The 26,715-nt window shown below is 44.3% G+C and overlaps 1 protein-coding gene across 3 annotated transcripts in view; it reads left to right on the top strand.

Moving 5' to 3' along the window:
- The window catches only part of KLHDC8A (kelch domain containing 8A), a 57,793-nt gene that overhangs the window by 6,960 nt on the left and 24,118 nt on the right, over positions 1 to 26,715 (top strand). The window contains exons 1-3 of one of the 3 annotated variants that reach the window (XM_083172999.1): positions 4,224 to 4,243; positions 7,530 to 7,850; positions 26,098 to 26,516. In XM_083172999.1, coding sequence (XP_083029125.1) covers positions 26,141 to 26,516 — 376 coding nt within the window. In that variant the 5' untranslated portion in view covers positions 4,224 to 4,243; positions 7,530 to 7,850; positions 26,098 to 26,140. Of the gene's footprint in view, positions 1 to 4,223; positions 4,244 to 7,073; positions 7,151 to 7,529; positions 7,851 to 26,097; positions 26,517 to 26,715 lie in introns of those variants that run through there. The other 2 variants (XM_083172998.1, XM_083172997.1) reach the window with 2 other exon arrangements.

Below are 26,715 nucleotides of genomic sequence, written 5' to 3'. Positions count from 1 at the left end.
GTGTTGCAGAATACCGCTGCATAATCACCGTTAAACATCTCCTATAAGATTGGATCATAGCGTGAGTTCTCTAAGGACCCACATACAACAGCCTAGGACCGAGCAGCAGACTCATTTTCCATCAATTTAGCTTCATATTTTTTTTTATCCATAAGCAGTTTCCTTATCTGGAGACAACAAATATTCCTTCTTATAGCTTTGCTTCACTTAACTCCAGAAATGTTTCTATTGGATAAGTGAAAGTCTGACCTTCTTTATCTGGGATTTGACTCTGGCTTGGCTGCAGCTATTTGATCCAAGGGCTCTGCAAATAAGCAGACAATTGATCAGGTCTGAATAACCCCCTTAATGTGAAGTGGAGGAAAAATTTTAAGCGGCTCAACCAATGGAGTGTATTTGACATTTTTCTTTCTCTGGACAAAGATTTTTAGTGCCTCTGCTATCCCGTATCTACAGAAAGTAGTGCAACATGGCATCCAGTGCTAAGAGGAATGTTCTGCCTGGATCAGCACATGGAGGAGAATGAGGAAGATGAGGATGTGCACCCCATAGCGCAGGCAGAAGGGAGTTTTGCTGAGCACTTACTGTGATTAAATACTTTAGTTGGTGTTAGCAGTATGGTTCCCATGGAGTCCCAGCAAAAGCTTTTCCAGCTTCAGCAACTTCTACACCTTGCGAAGTTCCTGTTGTGTCAAAGTTCAGTGCATATGCTCATTGCTTATTAACCTATCGCTTTCCCAGATCCATTGTAGGTAGGGACATACAACAGGTACCCCCAATTTATTAACATTTTTTTACTAAAATAATAGTTAACCTTTACATTAGAAGCCCTGGAGTGGCCTGAGAAACCCACAGAAAGGCAAGCACTCATTTTATTTAGAGTCACTGTGGCTGGTTTCAGGGGCGTAGCTATGCTGTGGCAGCCCCCCGCCATGGCTTGGAGGAGCCAGCGCCTGCTGGGCGCACTGGGGGCGGGATGTATCAACATACATCGCCGCCCTTCGCACGGCAGCCGCCGCGTTGCTGCCGCATATGTACTAACATATGCGGCCAGCATCGGGTTGCGGTAACGGAGACCCCCGCGATACCTGTGATGTGGGCTGCGGGGGTCTCCGTCACCTCCCGGCGGCTGCCAGCGTCCCGCTGCGTCTCCTCCTCCCCCCTGAAGCCGGATGTCCTCCCAGCTGTCACACCAGGGGGAGGAGGAGGTACAAGGAGGACGGGGGGGGGGGGGGGGCGGCGTGCGGACGGCGGGTGGCGAAAGAAGCCCATAGGCTTCTATAGGGTATCGCCACCCAGAGGGTGGCGAAACCCTGGCCAGCGAAAACGGGGCGAACCGGTGATGATACATAGGAAAATGCGGTAAAATGGGGGTTTTACCGCATTTTCCCTTTAGTATATCCCGCCATGAGAACTGAAGAAAGGTCACTGTCTGCACACAGAGCTGGCGCTGGCTGCTCAGCACGCTCTGCAGTGCAGGAAGGCACCAACATGGACAAGCGCTGTCCCTGCTGCTCCTGTCAAACAGCTGACATGCAGCAGCAAGCTACAGAGGTGGAGAAGAAAGCTTTGCAGCCCGATCCCCCTGGCCGGTCCTCTCCCCCTCAGGTAAAACACACAGGCTCCCCACTGCTGCAGTGTAACCTCGAGGCTGTTGTAATCAGAGTTGCCCCCTCTCTGGCAGGTAGTATACCTTCCCTCCCCCACTCTGGAGTCTCACACTTACGCACTTAAACCTCCAGTCCCCGCAGCAGCTCAGAAGCTTCCTCTATTGCATTTCCTTTCCTCCTGTACGTGTTGCTCCGCCCCCAGATCTCCTGCTACAGCTTCTCAGTTCTGCTGCTGTCCTCCCCTGCTTACTGTAAGTCTAGATTTCTATCCCTAGCTGTGCCACTGCCTCTACCTACCCCATGTGTGCCCCTGCCCACCCCATGTGTGCCCCTACCCACCCCATGTGTGCCCCTGCCCACCCCATGTGTGCCCCTGTCCACCATATGTGTGCCCTTGCTCCTGCCCACCCCATGTGTGTCCATCCCACCCCATGTGTGCCCCTGCCCACCCCATGTGTGTCCCTGTCCACCCCATGTGTGCCCCTACCCACCCCATGTGTGTCCCTGTCCACAGTCCATCATATGTGTGCCCTTGCTCCTGCCTACCCCATGTGTGTCCATCCCACCCCATGTGTGCCCCTGCCCACCCCATGTGTGTCCCTGTCCACCCCATGTGTGCCCCTGCCCATCCCATGTGTGCCCCTGTCCACCCCATGTGTGCCCCTGTCCACCCCATGTGTGTCCCTGTCCACCCCATGTGTGTCCCTGTCCACCCCATGTGTGCCCCTGCCCACCCCATGTGTGCCCCTGCCCATCCCATGTGTGCCCCTGTCCACCCCATGTGTGCCCCTGTCCACCCCATGTGTGCCCCTGTCCACCCCATGTGTGTCCCTGTCCACCCCATGTGTGCCCCTACCCACCCATGTGTGTCCTTGTCCATCATATGTGTGCCCTTGCTCCTGCCTACCCGATGTGTGCCCCTGCCTATCATATGTGTGCCCTTGCTCCTGCCCACCCCATGTGTGTCCATCTCACCCTATGTGTGCCCCTGCCCACCCCATGTGTGTCCCTGTCCATCATATGTGTGCCCTTGCTCCTGCCCACCCCATGTGTGCCCCTACCCACCCCATGTGTGCCCCTGTCCATCATATGTGTGCCCTTGCTCCTGCCCACCCCATGTGTGTCCTTTCCACCCCATGTGTGCCATCTCTACCTCTGACCCCCCCCCCCCCCCCCCATGTGTTCCTCTGTTGCTTTCCCCATCTGTACCTCTGCAGCTCTGCTATGTCCTTATGTGTACCCATGCCTCCCCCTCTATGGCTGTTTTCTGCAAGACCAACACAAGACCATGTACAGCGCCACACATTTGAAGAATGCAGGTAAGCACAATTTTTTATTGGTAAAGCACTGGGGAGGGTCTGTGTGGATGTGGGGAGGGTTCTGCTCCTTCTCCCCATGGTGACTTACTGCCTGACATCTATTGAATGTTACCTTATGTCTAGCGTACAGTGTAAGGTGCATTACAGTGTGTGGTGTGTAGTGTAAGTGGCATTATGTGTGTGGCGTACATTGTAAGTGGCATTACGGTGTGTGGCGTACAGTGTAAGTGGCATTATGGTGTGTGATGTAGAGTTTAAGTGGCATTACAGTGTGTGGTGTTCAGTGTAAGTGGCATTATGTGTGTGGAGTATAGTGTAAGTGGCATTACGGTGTGTGGCATACAGTGTAAGTGGCATTGTGTGTGGTGTACAATGTAAGTGGCATTATGGTGTGTGGCGTACAGTTTAAATGGTATTATGATGTGTGGCGTACAGTGTAAGTGGCATTATGGTGTGTGGCGTACAGTGTAAGTGGCATTATGGTGTGTGGCGTACAGTTTAAATGGTATTACGGTGTGGTGTACAATGTGTGGCATTATGTGTGTGGTGTACAGTGTAAGTGGCATTATGAGTGTGGTGTACAGTGTAAGTGGCATTACGTTGTGTGGCATACAGTGTAAGTGGCATTATGTGTGTGGCGTACAGTGTAAGTGGCATTACAGTGTGTGGCGTACAGTGTAAGTGGCATTACAGTGTGTGGCGTATAGTGTAAGTGGCATTACAGTGTGTGGTGTACAGTGTAAGTGGCATTATGTGTGTGGAGTATAGTGTAAGTGGCATTACGGTGTGTGGCATACAGTGTACGTGAAATGATGGTGTAAGCAGCATTATGGGGGGGGGGGGGGGGGGGGGCGCCAGATACTATTTTGGCAGGGGGGAGCAAAATTTATAGTTACGCCACTGGCTGGTTTATTGCTGGCAGTGACACTTTCATAGTAGAAAGATGAACTATAACAAATAGACCCTCTTTATTTTGTAATTCCCCCCCTCCCAGGGCCTGACTCAGAGCTGATCGCTGTTGTGTGAATTCACTGATCGAGTAATTATCGAATGACTACACATGCATATGGATCGTAGTGCACATGCGCGTGCACAAATAGCAAAAAAAAAAGCATATGGATTGTAGTCGCAATCCCCTCGCAATTTGACTGACAGGAAGGTTGGAAGAAGAAGGACCTTGGATAGCTGTAATAGGAAAACATACTGTATAGTTTTTCCTGTACACAATGCCAGCCTCCAGAGGATCTACTGGGCCTAGTTTCATTGGAGGGCCTGCAGCTCTATCTGACTGAATTTACTCAGACCCTGATGCAGGTTAGACTGTTTATACTATGCATGGCTTGTTGATGAGCATTACTGTGTATATATATATATATATATATATATATATATATCATTGTCTCTCACTGTCACCTGATGCTCTGCAGTCTCTCCTACTATCTCCCTCCCCTATATTGTCTGCCTACCAGTGCACCTTTGACTTACAAGCTAGGGGCAGCATACCAGCGCACTCCAGTTTTACATTATCGGTAGCATACCAGTGCACCCAGGGCATACACACTACGTGCAGCATGCCAGTTCACCCTGGTCATACACACTGTTGGCAGCATTCCAGTGCACCTGGATCACACAAACTAAGGGGGGCAGCATACCTGTGTGCCCTAGTCACAAACTCTGGGATCAGCATGCCAGTGCACTCTGGTCATACACACTTAAATCATCATGTCAGTGAATCCTGGTCATACAGACTAGGGTTAGCATGCTAGGACACTGGGGTCATATACACTATGGTTAGCAGGCTTGAGGGGGTGGGCAAGCCCCAGAGATATCTATGTATGGAGCCCCAAGATTTATGTTGCCAGTTCTGTGCACACACACATATATGGAGCACTATGGTGTGGCGTAACATGTACAAGGACTACTAGTGTGATCTTACGTTTATAAGGAGCTCTACTGTGTGGTGTAACATGTATAAGGGGCTCTACTGTGTGGCATAATGTATATTAGGAGTACTAATGTGCAGCATAAAATGTATAAGGAGCAAAGGCGTATCTACTATAGGTGCAGGGGGTGCAGCTGCTATGGGGCCCAGAGCTGAGAAGGGCCCACTTTGCCTGTGAAAGTATCATGTGCTATACACATTTTTCAGCATTAGTTGATAAATAGGGGCCCTTACAAATTTTTGCTATGGGGCCCACATGTATCTCGTTACGCCACTGACAAGGAGCTCTACTGTGTAGCATAAAATGCATAAGAAGCTCTACTGTGTGGTGTAATGTGTTTAAGAACTCTAGTGTGTGGCATAAAGTGTACAAGGAGTACTACTGTGTGGTGTAATGTGTTTAGGGAGAACTGTGTTTAGGGAGCATAATGTTAAAAGGAGCACGATTGTGTGCTGTAACGTGTATAAGGAGTATTACAGTGTGGCATAAGGTGCTTAAGGAGTACTACTGTGTGGTGTAAGGTGTATAAGGAGTATTACAGTATGGCATAAGGTACTTAAGAAATTCTACTGTGTGGCATAAGGTGTATAAGGAGTACTGTGGCGTAATGTGTTTAAGAAGTATAATGTGTAATGTGTTTAAGGTGTAATAGGAGTAATACTGTGTGGTGTACATGAAGTAAGGATGTTAGGGAATTAAATAGGCTTGGTGCAGCAGTTTGGGTTAATCATGTATTAGGGTGTAAGAGTTTGGGTTAGGTTATTACAGATACAGTAGGTTATTAGAGTTGGTGTAGTGGCTTGAGTTAGGGTATTATGGTTAGATTAGGAGTTTGGGTTAGGGTATTATAGATAGGGTATTAGGGTTATTGTAGCAGTTTGGGTTAGGGTTAGTAAAGGGGTTTGGGCTAGGGTTTTTGGTAAAATATTGTGCTATGGTTTATTTGAGGAGGCCTCAAACCGGTATCTTACCTAGAGCCCCATGAGGTCTAAATTTAATTCTGAGTATTCACTACCACCCCCCCATCTCCCCCCCTCCCCATGTATTAGAAATATATCAACCTGACCCCTGTGTTACGAGTAATATCATTTTAAAGAATCTAAATTGTATATGTAATGTCTTAATGTCTCAAGATGTATTATTGTATTGCAAAAGGAGATAAAAAATGTTCTATAATAATTAAAGCCTACATTTCAGAGCACAAAGTAAGAACTGTTAACGCCTTCAAATCTTAAATAATATAGCATACTGTATCTTCTGTGTGTGTGTATATATGTAACCCACCTATGTTCCCCTCTTTTAGTGGTACCCATTGAAATCAGAGCTTTTATTTCAGTTTGACCAGAGTGGTTTATGAGATACAGTAGAGTACAATGCTCCTTGCAGGTAGCTTCCTTTCCTCTATTTCCATCAGAGCACAAGTAATAAGATAAATAAATGAAAGTAGAAAGGCAGTGTTACTGTTTGTTATAACATTAAACTTTAATATGCATGTGTTCTAAGTGACATCATTTCCAAATGAATTGTATGCACTGAAGACACACGTCAGACAATTGTACTCTAGGGAAAGACATTCTCTATGGTATGGAGGTATGGATTTAGGGGACAGGTCGCCCCCAGGCACATTATTGGCTGCTTCCTTGTCATGTCACTGCCCTCTTAATTTCGGCTCCAGTGCAGATGCTATAGCAGCCCCGATCTCACCCTACTACCACCTCCGGGGCCTCAATTTGCTGCCCTTTTTCTCACTTAATTCATTTGCAAAATAAAGTATTTGTTGTAATTAAAAAAAAAAAAAAAACCTCTGACCTCCCACCAAGTGCTGTCCCTAGGCATGTGCTTCACATGCCTAGTAGGAAATCCACCACTGGGTATCTATCCATCTTATATGAGGCCAACACTGCCTGGACCTCACCTCATTGAGGGGAATTCAGGTGTTTTGCACCCGGGGCCACTATATAGTGCTCGGCAGAGCAATTCAAATATTGCTCCATTAGGACACGCACAGCCGCTGTCGCTGACATTACATTATATTGTTACGTCGTTTTGACGGTATAGTAACTACTTAAGAAAGAAAAACCCTACTGCCAAACTGCATTTCATTTGTATCAGTTTGTTTATTATGATGCTTTCATTAAAATGTTACTCATTGGAAAATTATTCTCCAATTGCTCGTTAGTGAAATCAGTGAAGACTCCAAGAGACCAGGGCTTTGCAGGACACCCCTCCATTCTCTGATGGTTACTGTATCTCATCTTATTACAGCAATCTCCTAAATGTGAGCAGTAGTGAATGGGTTAAAGTAGCATCCAACTTTTTGATGATAGTTCACTATAAACAATGCATATTTTATACTGTTCGGATTGCTTTTTTAATTTAGTTTTTATTAAATATCTGTCTACCCTTAACTAGTAAGATTCCACTATTGTGTATAGAAATCTAGATATATATACTTAGATGTAAAGAAGGCATTACCGAACTAGTATTGCCTAGTGTTCGGATTGCTCTTATCCACTCTTCCCTTTGCAACCACTGTAAGTATCCCCCTGACATCACCAGCTGTGGCATCCTTAGAACATGTTTTAAAATTAGCTTTGATGCATGGATAATTGACGATCCACTCGCTGACATTTTTCCTCTCTCTCTCTCCTCTCCAGGTATTTTTCCCTCTGCGTATCATTGTTCAATCGCAGCTTTTGTCATTCCCTACGGGCTGCGAGGAGGGCGAAAAATAAAGGCAGAGACTTGACAACGTGTGCATATGAGGAATAGGGGGCAGGCAGGAAAGATGAGAGGCAGAAACATGCTGTGAGCAGTGTGAGGGAGAGCAGGCATGTACGCTATGAGAGAGGAGCAGCAGAAGATTGGGAGTGACAAGCTCCCAGGAAGCTACTGCTATATATATTTGGACTTTCCCAGGTTGAAACTTGAAAGAGCACCAGGCAGCACCCAGAACGCTGGTAACCCTGGAGACACCGGTGAGTAGTATAGCGGATTCTTGTTTTGTAAGTTATTAACCCCTACTAATGACAGTTCTGCCACAAACCACCAAGTAATGCATCCCTGACTCTGGTGCTGAAGGCTAGTCGGTACCCATAGCACAAGGGTATGGCAGTGACAGTAACAATGTCCTAGCCTGCTATCTCTGTCTCTGACATCATCCCTTCAATGTCACGGATAGTTATGTCCCTATCCGCTGCTTAGAACGTTTCATTGTATAGTTTTCATACAATAGCCTACATCATGATAAATAATCCCACGAGTGGATCTTCAGGCTGACGCCTACATTACAATGAAAAGCTCTCAGACATGGTATAGGGCAGAAGAACACCACTGGATTTCCAGGAAAGCACAATTCCCAATACAGATATGACCTAATGCTAGCAGCTAATTAAGCAGAAAAGGGAGGTTGTATGGTCTTTTTTCTGACTGAATGCTAATAGAAAGTGTTTTGATGCAACATAATGCAGATCTATATCTATACCAAGCTGTTAAGCCATCATTGTGGGGTTTTTATTTGTTTGGTTGTTTTTTTTTTTTGTCGTATTCTACTACAACTACTGTTCTCAATATAAATCCATAATTTGCATGTGTTTATGGCATTGGATCCCATCAAAGGTGGTTGGGATAAACATAGGGAGGAAATATAGACAGCCGGCTTTCCTGAATAAAGACCTTGGATTAAATATGGACTGATGTTTTAAGTTGGTCGGATAAAAGCAGATTAGATGAGTCTAAGCTGTTCTGATCTGCAATCAATGTCTCTGTGTGACTGACTGTCATAACACTCACCCTCTGTTGTGACATATTACGGAGCAGTTGCTATATCATATGAGGTTAGCACTATCATAAGGTTCCGGTGTGGAAGTTTCTAGAGTTTTTTTCTGCGGAATACAGAATATTCCGTTGCTTGGCACTGATAATGTTATGGGTTCAGCAGAACTAGATATTTATGGTAATGTTTTCTGCGTTCATACTGTAACTCCTGCAGAGGTTCCCCGGAGATCACTGATTATATAATTTGTGAGTGGATTTTCATATCCAAATTAACCCTTATGTTGTTGCTCTGCTCACAAAGTTAATCTAGTGAGTCTTTCATTGAGAACTCATGAGTAAAATGCCAATATAATTTGAGCATTAATATGACTAAAGAAATAGGATCAATTGCAGACATAGATGTGACTGGGTCTCATGATGACTAGCCCTGGTCTTGTCCAGTATTATAACTGTGAAAAACTTTCTGGTAAAAGTTTATTGCTACTTTCCTAGGGCCCTCAGCTCTGATAGCGTAATTTCTATGACTGAATAGCTGAAGCATATATTCTGCTCTCCTTAACCTACTTTTTATTTATCAGTATACAAGCACCTTAGCCATTAAGTCATTTACAACACAGAACTTTTTTTGCATTAACATAGTGAATACTAAAAAGTTATTCTTGGGTAGAGTAAGTGATGGTCACATGAATAATATGTGTTTTTGCTTCCCTGGGACCACCACTGTTGTATTTAGTAATTACTTAAAGCCAGGATCCTCCTGCATTCTGCAGGAGACTCCCTGAAATATCAGCAATCTCCCTCTCTCCCTCATTAGTCTAACAATCTCCCTCATTTCACCTAGTCCACGTTACACGGTTACATTTTTTGGTGAAAAAGGAATGAGAGATAGACACATTTACATTGAATCATCAGCACCATTTCCCAGCACTATACCAAGTATACCTTGTAGTAGCTCTTACCAACTGCTTTGGAGCTCATCCACATTTGGATATGTCATTTTAAAAGATTCCTCTCAGATGTAGCAGTACACACCCATGCTTCTGGGTGTCACACTCACAATCTCTCCATATATTGAACTAGACACGCCCTTTGGGTGGAGCATGATACGCCCCTTCAATGGGTGCTTTGCAAAATTCTATTACCAACTATAATCTCCCTGAAACTAGTTTTCAAAAGTAGGCAAGTATGAGTAGGGGAGATCTGTTACACCGACTATAAGACTGTCAGACTCTTTCCTGGATCTCATGTGAATATGTCAACATGCTTGTAACTTGGAAGCTCAGTATTGTTTAAGAAGCACTCTGCTGTGCCCTATAAAACCAACCCTAATATCTTCAGTTACTAATAAATGTGCAACCAACTCACAATTACAATTGTATCTAATGTCTTTGTGTTGATAAACAGCAAGCTTTTAGACAAATATAAATGTTATCAATAGCACTTTAAGGTTTAGCAGGTCACACATTCTGTAATATCGCAGTATACGCTGGACAAGGAGGCAGTTATTACAACATGAGGGCACCAAAACAGATTGCAATGGCTGATAATGATCCTGCTTACAGTATTTAGACAAACACGTTGTAAAATAGAATTCTCAGTTTGTGTGAACAGCTATTTTTTATACTTCAATAACAAGGCGCAGTGACATCAGATCAGCCCAAGCCGCAAATGATCGCCCTCCATGACTACAACACATTAACTTATATTTTAGCTTTAATGAATCTTTAAAGGCCCCCTTCCACTAGGGCGAAGTATCGCATGGGGTACCTTTCATGTGATACCCGCCAACTACTTCAGTCTCTTAATGTTACTGAAGTGATTTTCATTGAATGGAGTGGACCAAATGTAATAAAGACTTTTAATAAATCGTTTTGGACGGCAACACTCGTACTTCACTGGATTAGGACGTTTTAATCGATTAATACTGTACAGGTTATTTTCCTCTATTTTAGAGGTATTTACCAACCGATTACTGTTTTTATTTATCTATTGTTGTTCTCCACCTTCAGGGAACGGGATGCAGTCAATTTACCTACAATCAAGATAACGACAGTCAAAATACCGACAACCATCGACCGATGGTCAATATACCGACGCGGTCAAAATACCGACATTTAAAATGTTGACACGGTCAAAATACCGACATATGGAATGTAGACAGGTCAAAAAGTCAACATGAGTTTTTCATTGAAACCGACTTGTACATACTTTACCATCCCAGTGGACACGGCGGGGAAATATAATAGTGTGCCGTGTGCAGCGAGGCACCGTGCCCGGAGCACGGGGTTCATGTCGACCTATGTCAACATATAGACCCCAAAAAATATGAAAAACATGTGTCTAATTTTTGACCTGTCTATATTTTAAATGTAGGTATTTTGACTGTTGGACAATTGCTGTCGGTATTTTGACCGTCAGGATTTTAATTGTAGGTAAATCATACCGAACCCCAGGGAACATTAGAGAATAGGCTGCCTATTTATCACTAGTTTGTTACACTCTAATCTGACAGAGGGCATTGTTTTACTGTAATATATATATATATATATATATATATATATATATATATATATATATATATATATATATATATATATATATATATAAAATATTTGTCCCTTAGCAAAAACCATGAGAATGAGCTATGGTTCTGCACTGTTAGAGGAGGACCCTGCAGTCCTGCAAGTAACCAAATAAAAGCTCATGTTGTCAGAATGGATGTTTGTGTAGATGTAACCGTATTAGGTAACTAGATGCAGGCTAGCATTATTAGTTCCTGTGTCTTTCTAGGTCATGCAATAGTTGTTGAATCTAGGTCCTAATCGTACTGCAATGTGATTTTGATCTAGAGACCACATCAGCAATGATACACGTGACTAATGCGCAGCAGTCCACCCAAGGGCTTTAAGCAATAGTGAAGTGACCTGGATTTAAGTCTCCTTTACTATATCTTTCACTTCTCCTTTAACCCTATCAATACAAGAAACGTCTGTTCTGCTCAATAACATCAGATACTCTTTTACGTACACGCAAAGCCTCATGTTGTGTAAATAGTCATTCATAATGTCAGTATAATAACTATAATTTCCCCCCTAGGTATACTCCTGCTAAGTCTTAATATTTGTGTGTATTTTTTTGCAAGGCCCAGTTCCTGTTCTTTCATGCTGTCCTTGTTGTACCACATGGTAAGTTCATGTGGGCGTTGGTTGCTAAGTAACCAGAACTCATCAAGCTGAGTGCTAACGAATTGGTAGATAGGTGCGATACTTGTGATGCTGAGATTAACCCCCTGTTTTCCTAATATCTCCTGTATTGGAAATGTCATTTAAAAGCTAATCTGCACTGCTATAAGTGTTTCCAAGTAGGTAAAGCAAGTCCTGAATTTCTTTGAGATTTCGGATCATTTAAGTGTATGCAATTCTCTGAGCGAATGCAGTAATGCAGAAAAAGTGAATTCTTGTCCTCGTTCAGGAAGAACATTTGGGGGGGGGGGGTTGTTATTATTTAGCTGTAACTCGAGGTTCCCAACCACAGTATAACAGTCCAGAATTTAAGAACAGACATACTTGGACACAGGCGACATATTAGTAGTACCTGCCTGAGTTATCTGTGTCAGAATGTTAGTGTACCATGAGGTCCAAGGTTCTGAAACACTTATCTAATTACTCCATGGACGGCATGTACATGTATATGTACATATTCGGACTCATACAGGGGAGCGTGTCAGCAGAAGTTCCACACAGCGTGCTTGAAACTAAATGAGTGGTACGTTGGGACCATTGATGCCTACTGTACTGTGCTGAGTAGTATAAGCTGTGTCAGAAAATCACTGGGAAATCTTGCAGACACAGTTCATTTTAGACTGACCTACAGGTCATACAAGTGTTTATAAACATCAATGCTGCAGAGGCTTAAGGAGCAATTACTTCAATGGCTGCAATATTTTACAGCATTTGCAATTCACCATGAGCAACTGCCTTTTTGCTCGCTGCCACTACATTTTCTGGAGAATCATTTGCTCTCCCAGATCTCCATCCACTTTAAATCACACGGCATTGCACAGTGTAGGGCAGCAGCACCTGACACTTAGACCTTCGCTCTGAGATGACCTGGAAGGAAGGTCCCAAAAGTAGGCAAGTGTGAGCTAGGTGCGGGTCTAGACTTTTTCTTTGAGAGTGAGAGAAGTGGAGGGTGGTTTAGTTTATCAAATGTCCTGTATTATGATCATTACAAAACACATCTATATGATAATACAACATTGAAATCCCCTTCCTGCTCCCTCCCTCCCAACTTAGCTCCAGCTGTTCATTTAATAGCCATGCTCTCTGAGCCAAGAGCCGAAATTGGTACTGGATGGGTTGGGGGAGATCATGCCTTGCATGCACCCCCGTTAGATCTGAATAAGGTTATATATTCCTGGTCTCTGATCTAAATCTGCAACTTGAACTGCAGTTGGTAACATTCCCTTAGCTCTCAAAAGAAATGTTTTACATGTTGTGGGCAAGACTTCACAGAGACATATACTTCTGTGCAGCATAACAACTCTTGTTCCCCACATAAGAATATAAATGAGCATACTAGTATACCACATGAATATGAACCCATAACAGTGCTAGTAAATAAGATTAAATGACAGTTTAATATGTAATGGCCTTTACGGTATCCGGATGTCTCACAGACAATGTCTAGGTTGACAGTCAATAAGTCACCACCAAAAGGTTGACATGTACTAAGTCGACAATGATAAAAAGGTTGACATGCACAAGGTTGACATTGATAAGAGGTCAACACATGAAAAAGGTTGACATGGGTTTTACATTATTCTTTCCCTTTTTTTTTGTAATTTGTTTTCAGGCTTTGCCAGCTACGTGTTCCTGAAACATAGGGGTTATTTTGGTTCACTCTTTCTGACAAAGTCCTTAGATGGACAAAACCATGTGCACTGCAGGGGGGCGGGGTGCAAATGTAACTTGTGCAGAGACAGTTAGATTTAGGCGGGGTTTTATTTCAAAGTGAGGTCTATTTTGCAGTGTAAAAATAAAGCAGTCAGTATTTTCCCTGCACAGAAACAAAATAACTCACCCAAATCTAATTCTCTCTGCACATGTTACATCTGCCCCACCTGCATTGCACATGGTTTTGTCCATTTAAGAAGGAATTTGTCAGAAAGAGTGAACCAAAATAACCCCCATAGAGAGCTAAGTGAGCCATGTAAGGGTACATAGTACACTGTTTGGGGGTCCACGTACTCAGGTGTTGAATTTAAAAAAAAAAAAACCTTTTCCTAGTGCATGTCTACCTTTTGTCAGTGTTGACCAAGTGCATATGTTTGAGGAGTTGTTTGTATTGCACTCTACCTGTTGTGGGGAAAAAATGGGAATGGGACTGAGAGGGGTGCGGGGTTCGGGGGTTGGTGCAGCTCGTTCTGGGGTCTTCCAGATCCATTTTCTGTTTGTTTAGGAGATGGAGGAAGAGCGCACTTAGGAAAATGGGGAATTGTGTATATCTAACTGTTTGTCAATGTCAGCCTTTTGTGAGCACTGACCTAGTGCATGGTGTTTACCTGATGAATGTTGATCTAGACATTGTCTGTGAGATGATCCACACTCTGCGTTTACCATCCTGTGCCATGCATCGGCATTCACCTGTTTTAACCAGTGCTTACATGTGGTCCGAGGATGGGGACTGTCAATGGAGGGGTTGGGATCGTTTGGACTACAGCAAGCTGGTCGACAGTCATTAGGTTGACACCGTTAGGTCAACATGGGGAAAGGTCGACATGGGACAAGGTGGACATGGGACAATATCGACATGGGTCTAGGTCAACATGGGTTTAAAATGCCCAAAAAACACTGGCCGTTCCCATGAATCGAGCCCCATTCCCAACGCTGTCCGCCCCTGGCCCACCACGATGGTTGCGTATGGTTCGGCGACTATGCACGTTACCAAAGACATTGACAACAGAGAGCTGCACATGTGCATAATAGAGCATTTACATTTGCAGTCCCCAAAGAATCAGGATGGGGCCAAACTCGCTATATAGCGTGTAAACAAGAATTACCACCTTGATCTGCCTCCACTGATGGACCTTGAGGGACATCATCCTAAGTTCATTCTTCTACATTGCCTTGGATGTTTATTTTTCTGTTTCTCTGTTGGTACTTATTTGTACATCATAATCCACACCTCAAGATCCTTTATCTATCTCAAGCTGTGTACACATGCATCGATGTTTGGCTATTTTCGTTTCGATTTTGCTTATAGAAGAAAATCAAATCCACATCGAATGGTTTTTAGAACACTTTAGATCTGCATTCAATTTGATGCGTGCTCCCGTTTTCTCAAAATCGAACAGAAAAATCTAAGCAAAGGAAATATCGAATTTGATCCACTAAATCGAATGTGTACAATGTACCATGAATGTAAATCAAATTTGATATTGAATTCGATATCTAATACAAAAGTACAGATCTAATGCCAAATTGAATGGCAAGATCTAATACTATATGTAATAGAAAATCGAATTTAACATCAAATCTATAGCAAAATGAAGTGTGTGTACATAGCTTAAAGCCCTGTACACATGCATAGATTTTTCCCTATTTTCAATTCGATTTTGCTTATAAAAGCAAAATCAAATCGAATCCTAAACAAAATCGAATGGTTTTTGTGTCACTTTCGATCTGCATTCGATTCGATGCGCGCTCCCGTTTTCACAAAATCGAACAGAAAAACTACTGTGCAGCCAAGGAAATATCGAATTCGATCTAGTAAATCGAATGTGTACACTGTACCATGAATGTATATCGAATTCGATATCGAATTTGATATCTAATGCAAAAGTACAGATCTAATGCCAAATCGAATGGGAAGATCTCATGCCAGATCTAATAGAAAATCAAATCTAACATAGAATCTAAAGCAAATCGATGTGTGTGTACGGGCCTTGAGTCCTATGCCTCCCTCCTCACATACGATTCTCTGTTCACTTCATTCTGTACATTTCAAGTACTGTTACAAAAAATAACAGTGGCAAATTTGAGAAGGCACAGAACAAGTATATTGTCCCATGCCATCACATAACTAGAAATGTACGATAAGTAGTTACATAACAGTAATTTCCGCACGGGCAGCTGTGCGCACCTGAATAGAACAACACTTGAGTTGCTCTGTCCTAATCCCTTGAATTCCTCCCTTAGAGGTGAGGAAGGGGGTTAGCTGTAGATATTAGCTACTGGCTATTAAACTGCTGCACACACTACAGAAATCATTAGATGCTTATGTGATGTGAATGGATTTGCAAAAATTTGGAAGACTGAATGCCATTCGTAACCTTGCACATGGGTGGGATTTCACTGTGGTGGGGTGGTGGCTAAATGATCATTGGGCCCTGAAGATTAGCAGCCCAGAGTTTAGGTCTGAATTAGGCCCAGATATCTGTTGCGATCCGTCCATTTGTAAAACCCCACTGGCACTAGGTATGCATAATTGTACCCCGGGTCCCCAATTGTCAGGGGGCCCCTTATCCAGGGCATACTGACATCATTAGCTGTCCCTCTTATGCAGCAGCAGAAACAGGCAGCCAGAATGTGAGCAGAACAGCATGTAGTGCAGGCAGAGATACAGAGCTCGATTTTGGTTGACTTGTGTTTGCACTCTGCGCACGCGTATATTGTCATGTAAAAATGGTGGGTGCGCACAGAAAAATGCTGGGTTTCCCCATGCGAACGCAGGTGGGCAGCTGACGTCACATGATGTCAGCCACCCCCGCCCTGTTCTGGGACCCGGACATGGCAAATATAGGTCAGTCAATATTAATTTATATTTGCGATCAAGGGAAGAAAAATTATTTGATGGTCGGCGACCATTGAATGATTTCACCCCTGTACGCTCCCCTGTGAATTGATGTTTAGGCTAAACATCTATTTGCAATGCAGTGGGAAAATTCATATGTATAAGACACTGGTCTTTTCCCTAGGGGGGGCGGATTTGTGTATAACGCTGGGTGGGAACTTTGTGTGTATGACACTGATCCTTTACCTAGGGGGGGGGGGGCGGGTTTGTGTATAACGCTGGGCGGGAGCGTTATACACACAGGAGATGAGTGACAGATCTGGCTAAATATATGAGATTGATAAATGGGCACCTAAGCCATTGATCATTTAACCCTACTTTTCAAATTCTTTAGAACTACTGACATATGATCGCATATTTTCTTTCTGTTATTATATACTGCCCCGAGAAAGAAAAATCCTTGCCGAATATGTAATGAATGGCTTATTTCGCACTTGAAATCCCTCAGTAATGATAATAACAGTGTAGGGCAAAATTCCAGTTTATCTGAGTTTTCGTCTCACTCGCCAACAATCATTTATTTGCTGTAAACACGTTTCAGCCATAACCCTTTTGATGATCATAGACTTTACCATTAGCATATAATAATAAACACTAGCTTTTATCACTGAGCAAACAAATGAATGTTGTTTCTACTCTGTCAAAAAAGAACAGCCTTCTGAAGTGACAGCAGAGTAGTAACAGCAGAGAATGGGAACCGCAGACTGTCATAAGAGATGCACTTCAGCATCTGTCAGAACAACAATGTTTGCAGGGCTTCCTTTGTGCCTAGAAATTCACAATGTAGTAAGCAACTGGTCCGCATGGTCTTTTCTTACTCAAGGGCCTAGATCAGTGGAGTAACTATAGTCCTGCAGACCCTGCAATGGCGGGAAGGCGCTGAGTAGGTGAGGGCGCTGGGGGTATGTGGGGCTATTGCTGCGCAGCACTGCCAGTGGTACCTGCTTACCTCCCACCCCGCCCTGCTCGCCGCCATCGTCGGGACCCGGAGATCTACTTTTCTGAGCCGTCCCGGTGCTGCTAGTGTCCTCTTCTGCTCTGCCTTAATGAAAAATGAAAAAAAAAACGATAAATAAAATCACAGCATCTGGGAAAAGAAGCCAAATATATATGTGTATACAATGTATCAAAAGATCATATATCAAAAAATCTAGATGGTTGCCTGTTGACACACCGTGAAGTTGAAACCATATGTGGCTAAATATAACAATAAAATTTGATCTATTCAGTAGAAATTTATTAAAATTTTACACATATATGGAATATTTTGATCCAATCAAATAGGATCAAAAAATGGAACAATAAAACATACACATAAGACAAAGATCACAAAGAGAATATAGCAGTAACAATTATGTCCTTGCAAGGATTATTATTAGCACTTTGGCGCCAGCGTCCCGGCAATGGTGGTAAAAAGCAAAGAGAAAAAACAAAAATAAGATAAAAGTGAAAATGTATAAAAGAAACAATGTTCTCAAAGTCCCTTTTGTAAGGGTGCACTCACCGCACTCTGCTTGGAACAATTTAGATTAGTGGGAAAGTCCTCCTGAGTCCATGGGTATTTGTAGGGGATTATGCTCACTGATAGGGTAATTTCGAACTGCCTCAGAGTTGATGAAATAAACAGCCTGTAGGGTAATGATGGTGTTGGTAACCCTTCAGGTGCTTCCACCGCTGAATGCGGGAGCACCTGGAGTAGTATATCCGGCTGGGAATATAGAGGCACTTTAGGTCCAAAAAACCTCGTTCAGTGTAGAAATGTCTGCTGAGGGTAGAATGGACAAGTCCGTTCACAAGCCCAGCTATCTATATTCGATAGTTGCACAGTCAGGCTGCTATATCTGCATACGGTTAAACAGGATCTTATTGGCTATCAGCTGTCACATGATTTAGAGTCAAAACATGTGACACCCGATAGCCAATAAGAAAATCCAGGTAAATCCGAACCTGCACATCTCTAATTAAAATTATGTGCAAACATGCATTTCCAATCCCCATTATTTAGCAAAAGATGAAGGGCCTAATTCAGCAGTGATCGTTCCCCAGCGTATTTGCACCGGGACCGTGCAGAAGTAAAACAGAGATAGCACTGGTATGCTCACTACACCATGTCCATCAAGGCTGTATCATTCAGCATGGTCTCCAGAGGGTGACGGCCTAAACAGATTTGCTGGTGGATCAAATCACATTGACAAGGGCATGTGGACTAGGAAAACAGTCGTAGGGGGCTCCGTGTGGCCAGTTTCTTGCTTACTAAACTATAAGTGGCAGACCTGTCGTTACCTGTTCAAGTAAGGATGGTACAGGTGTTGAATCACCCTGCTATGATCCTGAGCACGTTGGGGCATGCTGAAGTGGCAAAAAAATAAAAAATAAAAACAGGGCCAGTGACATAGGGCACACAAGTGATCAGGAACGCAGCAGTATATGTATGGCCATCAGTTTTAAACTGGGGTCTAGCATACAGTACTAAACTAGTGCATGAGTCAAATGGAACATGTGGCTGGATGTGTAGAAGTTGAGCCCCATACACACTAGACCAGCGGTGGTCAACCTATGGCTCTTGAGCCACATGCAGCTCTTTCTTTATTCAAATGCGGCTCCCATCATTGACAGCCTCTGAGTATCCTGCCTTGTGAGTAGTGTACCAGAAAGTGGGGGTTATTCAGACCTGATCACACCTTGGGCAAATATTGATGGACTGCACATGCAGACATGCACAAGGCCATTCTGCGATGCATACACAAGGTTACCCAGTGTTAAAATCCAGAGACTTTTTTAATTGAAAGCCATTCGCAAGTTGATTGACAGGAAGCCGGCGTTTGTAGGTCATTTCCTGAGAGTATCAGGGAAAACTCAGGCATGCTCAAGCGTTTTTCGAGGAGGGTTTGTGACATCAGCTCCGGCCACTATCAGCCAGTTTCTATCGCAGCAGCAGCCGAGTAAGTCCTGCATAGACTGCACACACTGGGGAAATCATTCAATGGTGAGTGGTTCTGAATGGATTTGCAGATAATCAGAGGGCTGGATTTCCCTCTGGCTTGGTGGTGATTACCTGATCGCAGGGCGCTACAAATTAGCAGTCCAGTGATCAGGTCTGAATAACCCCCAGTGTGCTGACTAGTGCAACATCTCTCCCTTCCAGTGTGTCATAAAACTAGCAGCCGTGAAAGTCAGCGCATACTTACCTACCCTACCGGAGTGGCCTGGAGGGTCTCAAAAATCCGGTCCCCCTTCTGACCCCCACACCCACTCCCTCAAATACCGGCATTCCCGCCTCTTTGGGGAGGGGACAGAGCTAAAATAAGGCAAATCGTGTCATTTAGTATCACTCCCTCTACGAAGAGCAATGAGAGTCGTAAAGGCTGCAGAGAGTCATAAGGGGACTCATAAGTTAGGCATGTTTGAGTCAGCAAGTCACGGCATGCAGCCATCTCCCATTTATAGCTTTTGTCCACCTGCCAGCTGGACCACGTATTAAGTTGGTCCCATTGGCTAGTTCCCTTTTTAAGAGGCTTCTGGGCATCCTAAAACTTATAACACTGCAGTGATTTCTGACTACAGGATACACTGGAGGGCTGCATTGACAATATTAAAAGCTGCTGCAGTGTCAAAATGGGCTGCTGGAATGACACATGAAGTTGGTCTGGTGCAGGAGCGGACATTTATAATGTGAATCTGCCCTTTTCAATGTATTTTTTTGTTGGATTTGGCCTTTTCAATGCCTTTTTCTCTGACTGGTTTGCCATGCCTGCACTAGATGATCATTGGCAATTACATACACACTTTCCAGGGTTATTGCGCATGAACGAGCATCAACACGGGAATTTGTTCAATGTGAAATTTCCTGGGTTGAACGTCCCTGGTCGCGATCAGGGTTGAACAAGGGATTGACCTGGGATGCAGTGCTGTGTAAACGTGCCCTACCCGGGATTCTGTACATGGGACTGTAAAAATGCCTCTGAATTGAGCTTTCTTGAGCTTGAGCCCAAGAAAACTCAAATCAGAGGCATTTTTAAGATGCATACCCTCCAACTGTACCGATTTAGCCAGTACAGTACTGTACAGTACTGTTTCTTTCACGGTCTTTACTGAATAAAAATGGATGTACCAATTGTACCGGGTTTCTGCCAGAGGCAATGGAGTCGCCACTTTGCCATTGTCTCCGGAATCCAGCTCCATGTGTTTGGGGTCGAAGTGAGGAGGAGCGGAGCTTAACAGCAAGCGCTGTTTCTCCCGCTCTGTGACGCTTACTGTAGGTTCCTGTGCTCTAGTTTCTGGTCGCGGACATGATTTATCATCCGTCCGCAACCACAAAGAATCTGGGTGACCGTGACGCTGCCTGTGAGGGCTCTAGTTCTGGTCACGGACATGACATGTCATCCGTTCACGACCACAGAGGGGCCAGGTGGCGGCAACCTTCCTCCAGAATGAGTACATAAGATGCAGTGTACAACGCAGCTAGGTGAAACACCTTTCTCCTCCAGACATCCACTGGCAAGCAGTGGTGAATGAGGAGGTGCCAAGAGGCATCTTGGAAAAATGCCCAGTACACATTTGGAAAGGGGGTGTGACCCCCCCAGAGCTCGGGAAAGCAGAAGAGACAGGCAGCATGGCGCCCTGGACGAATAAAGAGATCAGAGAGCTGCTCAGCATAAGGGGGAGGAGGAAATAATGAGACTGATAACAGGCACAGTGGTATTGTTTATAAGCAAACTAAACAAAGTTTAATTAACCAAACATGATGTTGTGATGACTTTTCTAATACTCAAGTTTTCTAATAATGATGAAAGGGTTATGACTACTATTGAAACAATGCTGCAAGGTATTTCTATTGTGACCTCATCATTGTGAGCAAGAAAAACGTCCTTTTCTAATGACATACACATGTATTTGCGGGATTTTCCAGGATCATTGTAAACGGGGCTGTCCGGGGTCGATCCCAGGTCTGAGTGCAGTGTGAAAGGAGACATTCCCACCTCCCCACCTATACTTTGAGAATCAGCAGCATTGTCTGTGGTAATTCACAATGTTAACGTTTGTTTTGAACCCATGCTATATCTGATTCCTCTTTGAAGGCAACCCCAATACACTTGGTGACCTACGACCAGCAATGTTACTTACTGTTAACTTTAATTCTCTTCTTCGACTGTCCCATAGCTCTTGCTGTAGCGAGAAGGCAGGGCATGCAGCCGCAGAGCGCAGGAGCAGATGGCATGGGGTGCCTCGCATGTGCAATAAGTTAAGCTGTCCATCAGGGCTGTTTCTAGACAATTTGGCTCCCAGTGCAAACAGTTAAAAATGTCCCCCCCCTCCCCCGATAATTTGTCACAGAGCAAAAAAAAGGGTGTGTTCTAACAGGCGACAAAAGCCATGACATAGCTAGAAAAAAAAATCCTTCTACCCCCACTCTTGCAACATGCATGTCCAGACATTGGATACCACAGAAATGGTCGCTGCCATGCTTAAATTGGTTTTCTGAAGGCCTCGCAGTGACATAAAAACATGTAGACCCACACAGTGACCCAGAAGGCCTCACAAGCCGAAACAATGTCAGGCTACTTATATCAATATACACTGTTTAACAATAATGCCTATTACACACTATACCATGCGGCGTAAAGCCCATTACACATTATACCACACATTGTAATGTCCATTGCACATTATTCTGCACACCATAATCATACCTCCCAACCTTGGCAGCTCAGCAGGCCGTAGGAGCGCCGAAATTTTCGGAGGCGTGGTCTAATTTGGGGGCGTGTCCTATACTCGCGGCTCTCTCGCGAGGCCACGCCCCCATTTTGCCGCTATGGGGGCATGACCCAGAGGCTCTGTGAGCCTCTAGCCATGCCCCCAGCCACCTGGCTGCGGGAATAGACGCTGTGCGCATGCGCACAGCGTTTATTCCCCGCTGCTTAGCAGCTGACAGGGGGGACTCCCAACAGCTCCCCTCACCGCGGGACACTGCCGCCCGCGGGTGGGACAGCGGGACAGGCCCTGATAATCGGGACTGTTGGGAGGTATGCATAATGCATGATACACATTATACTGCACATGTAATGCCTATTACATATGCCCCACGCTGTAATGCCCATTACACATAATGCCATACACTATAGGTGTACAGGGCAGACGGGACGGAAAACAGCCGACTCGGTTTATGAGCGCTGAGCAGCTGCGGGCGGCCTGCACTGCACAAAGACACACACAGGGGAGACGCGGCACCCGGTGCATGGCACACAGAGGGAGATTCAGCGGGCAGCGGCCAGTCCACACACAGAGAGGTGGCCCGCAAAGTAGACGGCAGCAGGGGTGAAAGCTGATTACAGACAGGCTTTTCAGGGGCCCATTCTGAGAAGTGGAGGAGGTGAGGCGAATGCCATTGTGTGGAAAATTGACATTCAATTGTAATACTTATGATTTATGACCAACCTTGTGGCTAGCTGGTAATAATCATCCTGTAATGATGATGGGCCTATTTTTATGCGGAGGCCTGGAGCTGCAGCTCCATCAGCCCCCTTGTTAATCTGACACTGCTCAGATAAGCAACTTGTAAAGTTAAGTTAAAACAATAAAAACCCTTTATATAGTCCAAACTGCTTTATTCATGGATTAAAGCATTTATGAAGTGATTCAATTTTAAGTTTTAACCAGAATACAGGAGGTATAAGGGAATACACATGGGGAATCGTTCACTTCAAAAGGGGGGGGGGGGGATTATAAGCAAATGTTTCTGTATGGTTTATGGGGGTTTTAAGTCTGATAAATAGGAACCCAAGACCTACAGCAATTTTGCATACTCAATTGATGTGCTTTAAATTAAATAGCCAATAGATGGCGCCATAACTCCATTTCATCCAAAAAGAAACCCTGCTTATTTTTGCTATTTATAAGCATTTATTTATAAAGCATTGGACACGCATACTCTGCATTTACAGTTTGGTCCTGATTCAATGCGGGTCGCCGTGGCCGGCGAGGGGGTTAAACAGTGAGGATCACAGAAAACCAGTAATTCTCGCTGTTTAACCCCCTCGTCGGCCGATCGCCCTATTCAACGTTCCAGGGAATCCTCACTGTCACAGGACAGCGAGGATTCCCCCTAACAGCGAAACCAGCGGCTAATGCATTGAATCAGCTGCATTTCACCGCGGGTTTCACTGCTTCAGCAGCAAAATACTCCGATTACCCCTTGCTCCAAAAACGGAGTGAGGGGGAATCGGCGTATTAGGGGGGTCAGTTAAATACTGTGGGGACAAGCGGTGACAGCAAACAGGCAGCCCTGCTCGCTGTCACTGCTCGCCCCTGGCATTGAATACTTGCCTTTGGATCAAAGACAATAATAAATCAAGAGAGGGTATTAATGCACAAAGAGGTGTGAGAACCCTTCTCTCTGTCTACAGACTACATGACAAATATATATGAATATATATATATATATATATATATATATATTCCCTGTTGTTAATACACTTCTTAAATAGGAGAAAGCAGTGGGAACAGGATGCAGGCAACGTCCTGGTGGTCAGAATCCCAGAATTCAATATACTGAAGCCGGCATCCTGACTGTCACCAGAAGACCAATGAAGGAACCTCGAAAGGATTAGGATGCCGGAATGACTGTATACGGCATTCTGATTGGTGAGAATGTGGGGCAAGTTAGGGTCATGCTGGTGATGGGGGTTTCAGGTTAAGATTGTAGTGGAGAGACTTAAGGCTAGGCTGCGGGGGGGGGGGGGGGGTATTATGGTTAGGCACTAGCAGGGAGGGGTAGGGTCCCGCTGCAGGTGAGGGAGGGTTAAAGATTAGGCACTTAAAAGGGGGGGGGGGGGGGGTTTGGATTGGGCTGCGGGCAAGGGGGGGGGTTACGTTTAGGCAGTGGTTCACAGGGCATTAGGCACTAGTGAGGAGGGTTAGTGTCAGGCTGCGATGAGGATGGTTAGGTATAAGAGGGAAGGATTAGGTGAGTTATGGAGCACCTGCCAGGATTCTCAATATTGGGATGATGGGATCGGTCTTTTTACCACTGATATCCTGAACAGCAGAGTTGGCCCTAGGAAATTGAATGACCTATGCAAAATGTTTGTTGGTGTCCCCTTGCAGATTATTCCAACACCAAGTTTAGTGTTGCCATTTGCTGTGGTCCTCTTCATTGCAGTGCATACCTCCCAACTGTCCCGCTACACGCAGGAACGTCCCAATTTTTGTGGACGTTCCCGCGTCCCTCCCGTGTCCGGAAATGTCCCGCTGCGGGGGGGGGGGGGGGGCAGTTGGGAGTTCCCCCCAATCTGACCGAATAGACACAGCGTCTATTCGCGGCCGAAAGGGGGTGTGGCTTAATTTGCATAAGCCGCACCCTCTTTTGCATAGACCATGTCCCCTTTCCGGGCACGCGAGTGTCCCTATTCTACTATTAAGAAAGTTGGGAGGTATGCAGTGGGTACTGCACCACAACTTCTTCTGCCACTGACCCAGCACTGCACCCGTCACCCAGCAGCACAGATCACAGCACCCATCACCCCTCACCCGGCCAGCACATTGCACCAGCACCCCTCACATATACATGCTGTGCTGAATTTAAACAAACATTTGCACAAGACCAAAACTTACACTCAACCACTCAAGGATCATAAAGAACACACTATATATATATATATATATATATATATATATATATATATATATAGTTTGGTGTGTGGACCCGGCACTCCCTCAGCTGTACAAACACCCTGGTGCCCTCTGGGACAAATTTGCAGACAGGTAGGAAACAAGCAGCGGCACTCAGACGGGATTTCAAAACGTGTATTAACACAAAAACAGCATATAAAAGAGTGGGGATATATCAATAAAATAGAAGGATAAATCAAAAAGAGAAAAAAAACTTATTTGAAAAAGCATGTTTGATCATAAAAGATATATAGACCTTATATGTAGTAAAAAAAATTGCAAGTATAAAAGAAAATGGCAAAAGGTAATTATTTAAAAATAATATTGCTTATCTTAGGCAGTGCGGTGAGAGAAAAGTGACCGAAGTTTTTCCAACATGTTTTGTCCATCCGGACTTCATCAGGGGTAAGGGACTACAATGACTGGAGCTAATCTTATACCTGGCACTAGTTCTTAAGTGCCGCCATTTTCTTTTATAGGATATTATATTTGTCTAAAAGCTTGATGTTTATCAACACCAAAGATATTAGATAAAATTGTAATTGTGAGTTGGTTGCATATTTATTAATAACTGAAGATATTAGGGTTGGTTTTATAGGGCACAGCAGAGTGCTTCTTAAACAATACTGAGCTTCCTCTAAATATTACTGTTCACCCATAAGTGTTTATAAAATTAGTAATAACAGATATTATGAATTCTGTGTTTACTTTTTCTGTATGTTTTATTTCTGTATACTCACATATCATATAAAAGCTGGTGAAAAGTAGCAGCTGGCTTCTTACATTGCGATTAAGAATTTTCAACATTGCTTATTTGCTTTTTCAGCATATTGCATACTTAATAACGGACCATCGTGTCTTAAGCTTATTCATGACCATGAAATACTAGTACATCACTTATTGTTTTCTACTCATTTTGTGTTTAAGATGCCAACACCCAGATGAGCCTCGTCTGTGTCGGAGACCCAGCATGGAAGTGCCACTTGCCAAAGACTTCCAATGGCAGACACTAGCACCTCTCTCCAGCCCTCGTGTGTACTGTTCTCTAGTAGACTCTGGAGGCCAAATCTTTGCAATAGGAGGATGTGATGATACAGGAAACCCAATGAATTCTTTTGAGGTTTTTTCCCCAGAAGTCAACCGGTGGACTAGCCTGGCACCCATGCCTTCTGCTAGAGCTGGGGTCGCAGTGGTCTCAGTTGGCAAGAGAATCATGGTTGTTGGAGGAGTGGGAGAAAACCAGACACCCCTCAAGGTGGTAGAAGTCTACAACATTGATGAGGGCAAGTGGAAGAAGAAGAGCTCCCTAAGAGAGCCAGCCATGGGAATATCAATCACTGTGAGAGGTATAAGTATACATTAGTAACCCCTGCTAGGAATGTAGAAACACTATAATGCTTACTATACTAGCTGCATTAGGATTTGCCCATGCGTCTTAACCATGGTTGCCGACTTTCTTGCTTGAGGGGCGGTCCACTGGTGGTTGCAGGGCAATGCGGGAGGGTTGCCCTCCTTTCCGGGGGGCCGGGAGGGTGACCCGATTTC

The sequence above is a fragment of the Crinia signifera genome, chromosome 2, assembly GCF_055691185.1.
Source record: "Crinia signifera chromosome 2, ASM5569118v1, whole genome shotgun sequence".
In the NCBI taxonomy this organism is placed as follows: Eukaryota; Metazoa; Chordata; class Amphibia; order Anura; family Myobatrachidae; genus Crinia; species Crinia signifera.
The sequence above is the reverse complement of the archived record's forward strand: the minus strand, read 5'-3'. Positions and strand labels throughout refer to the sequence as shown.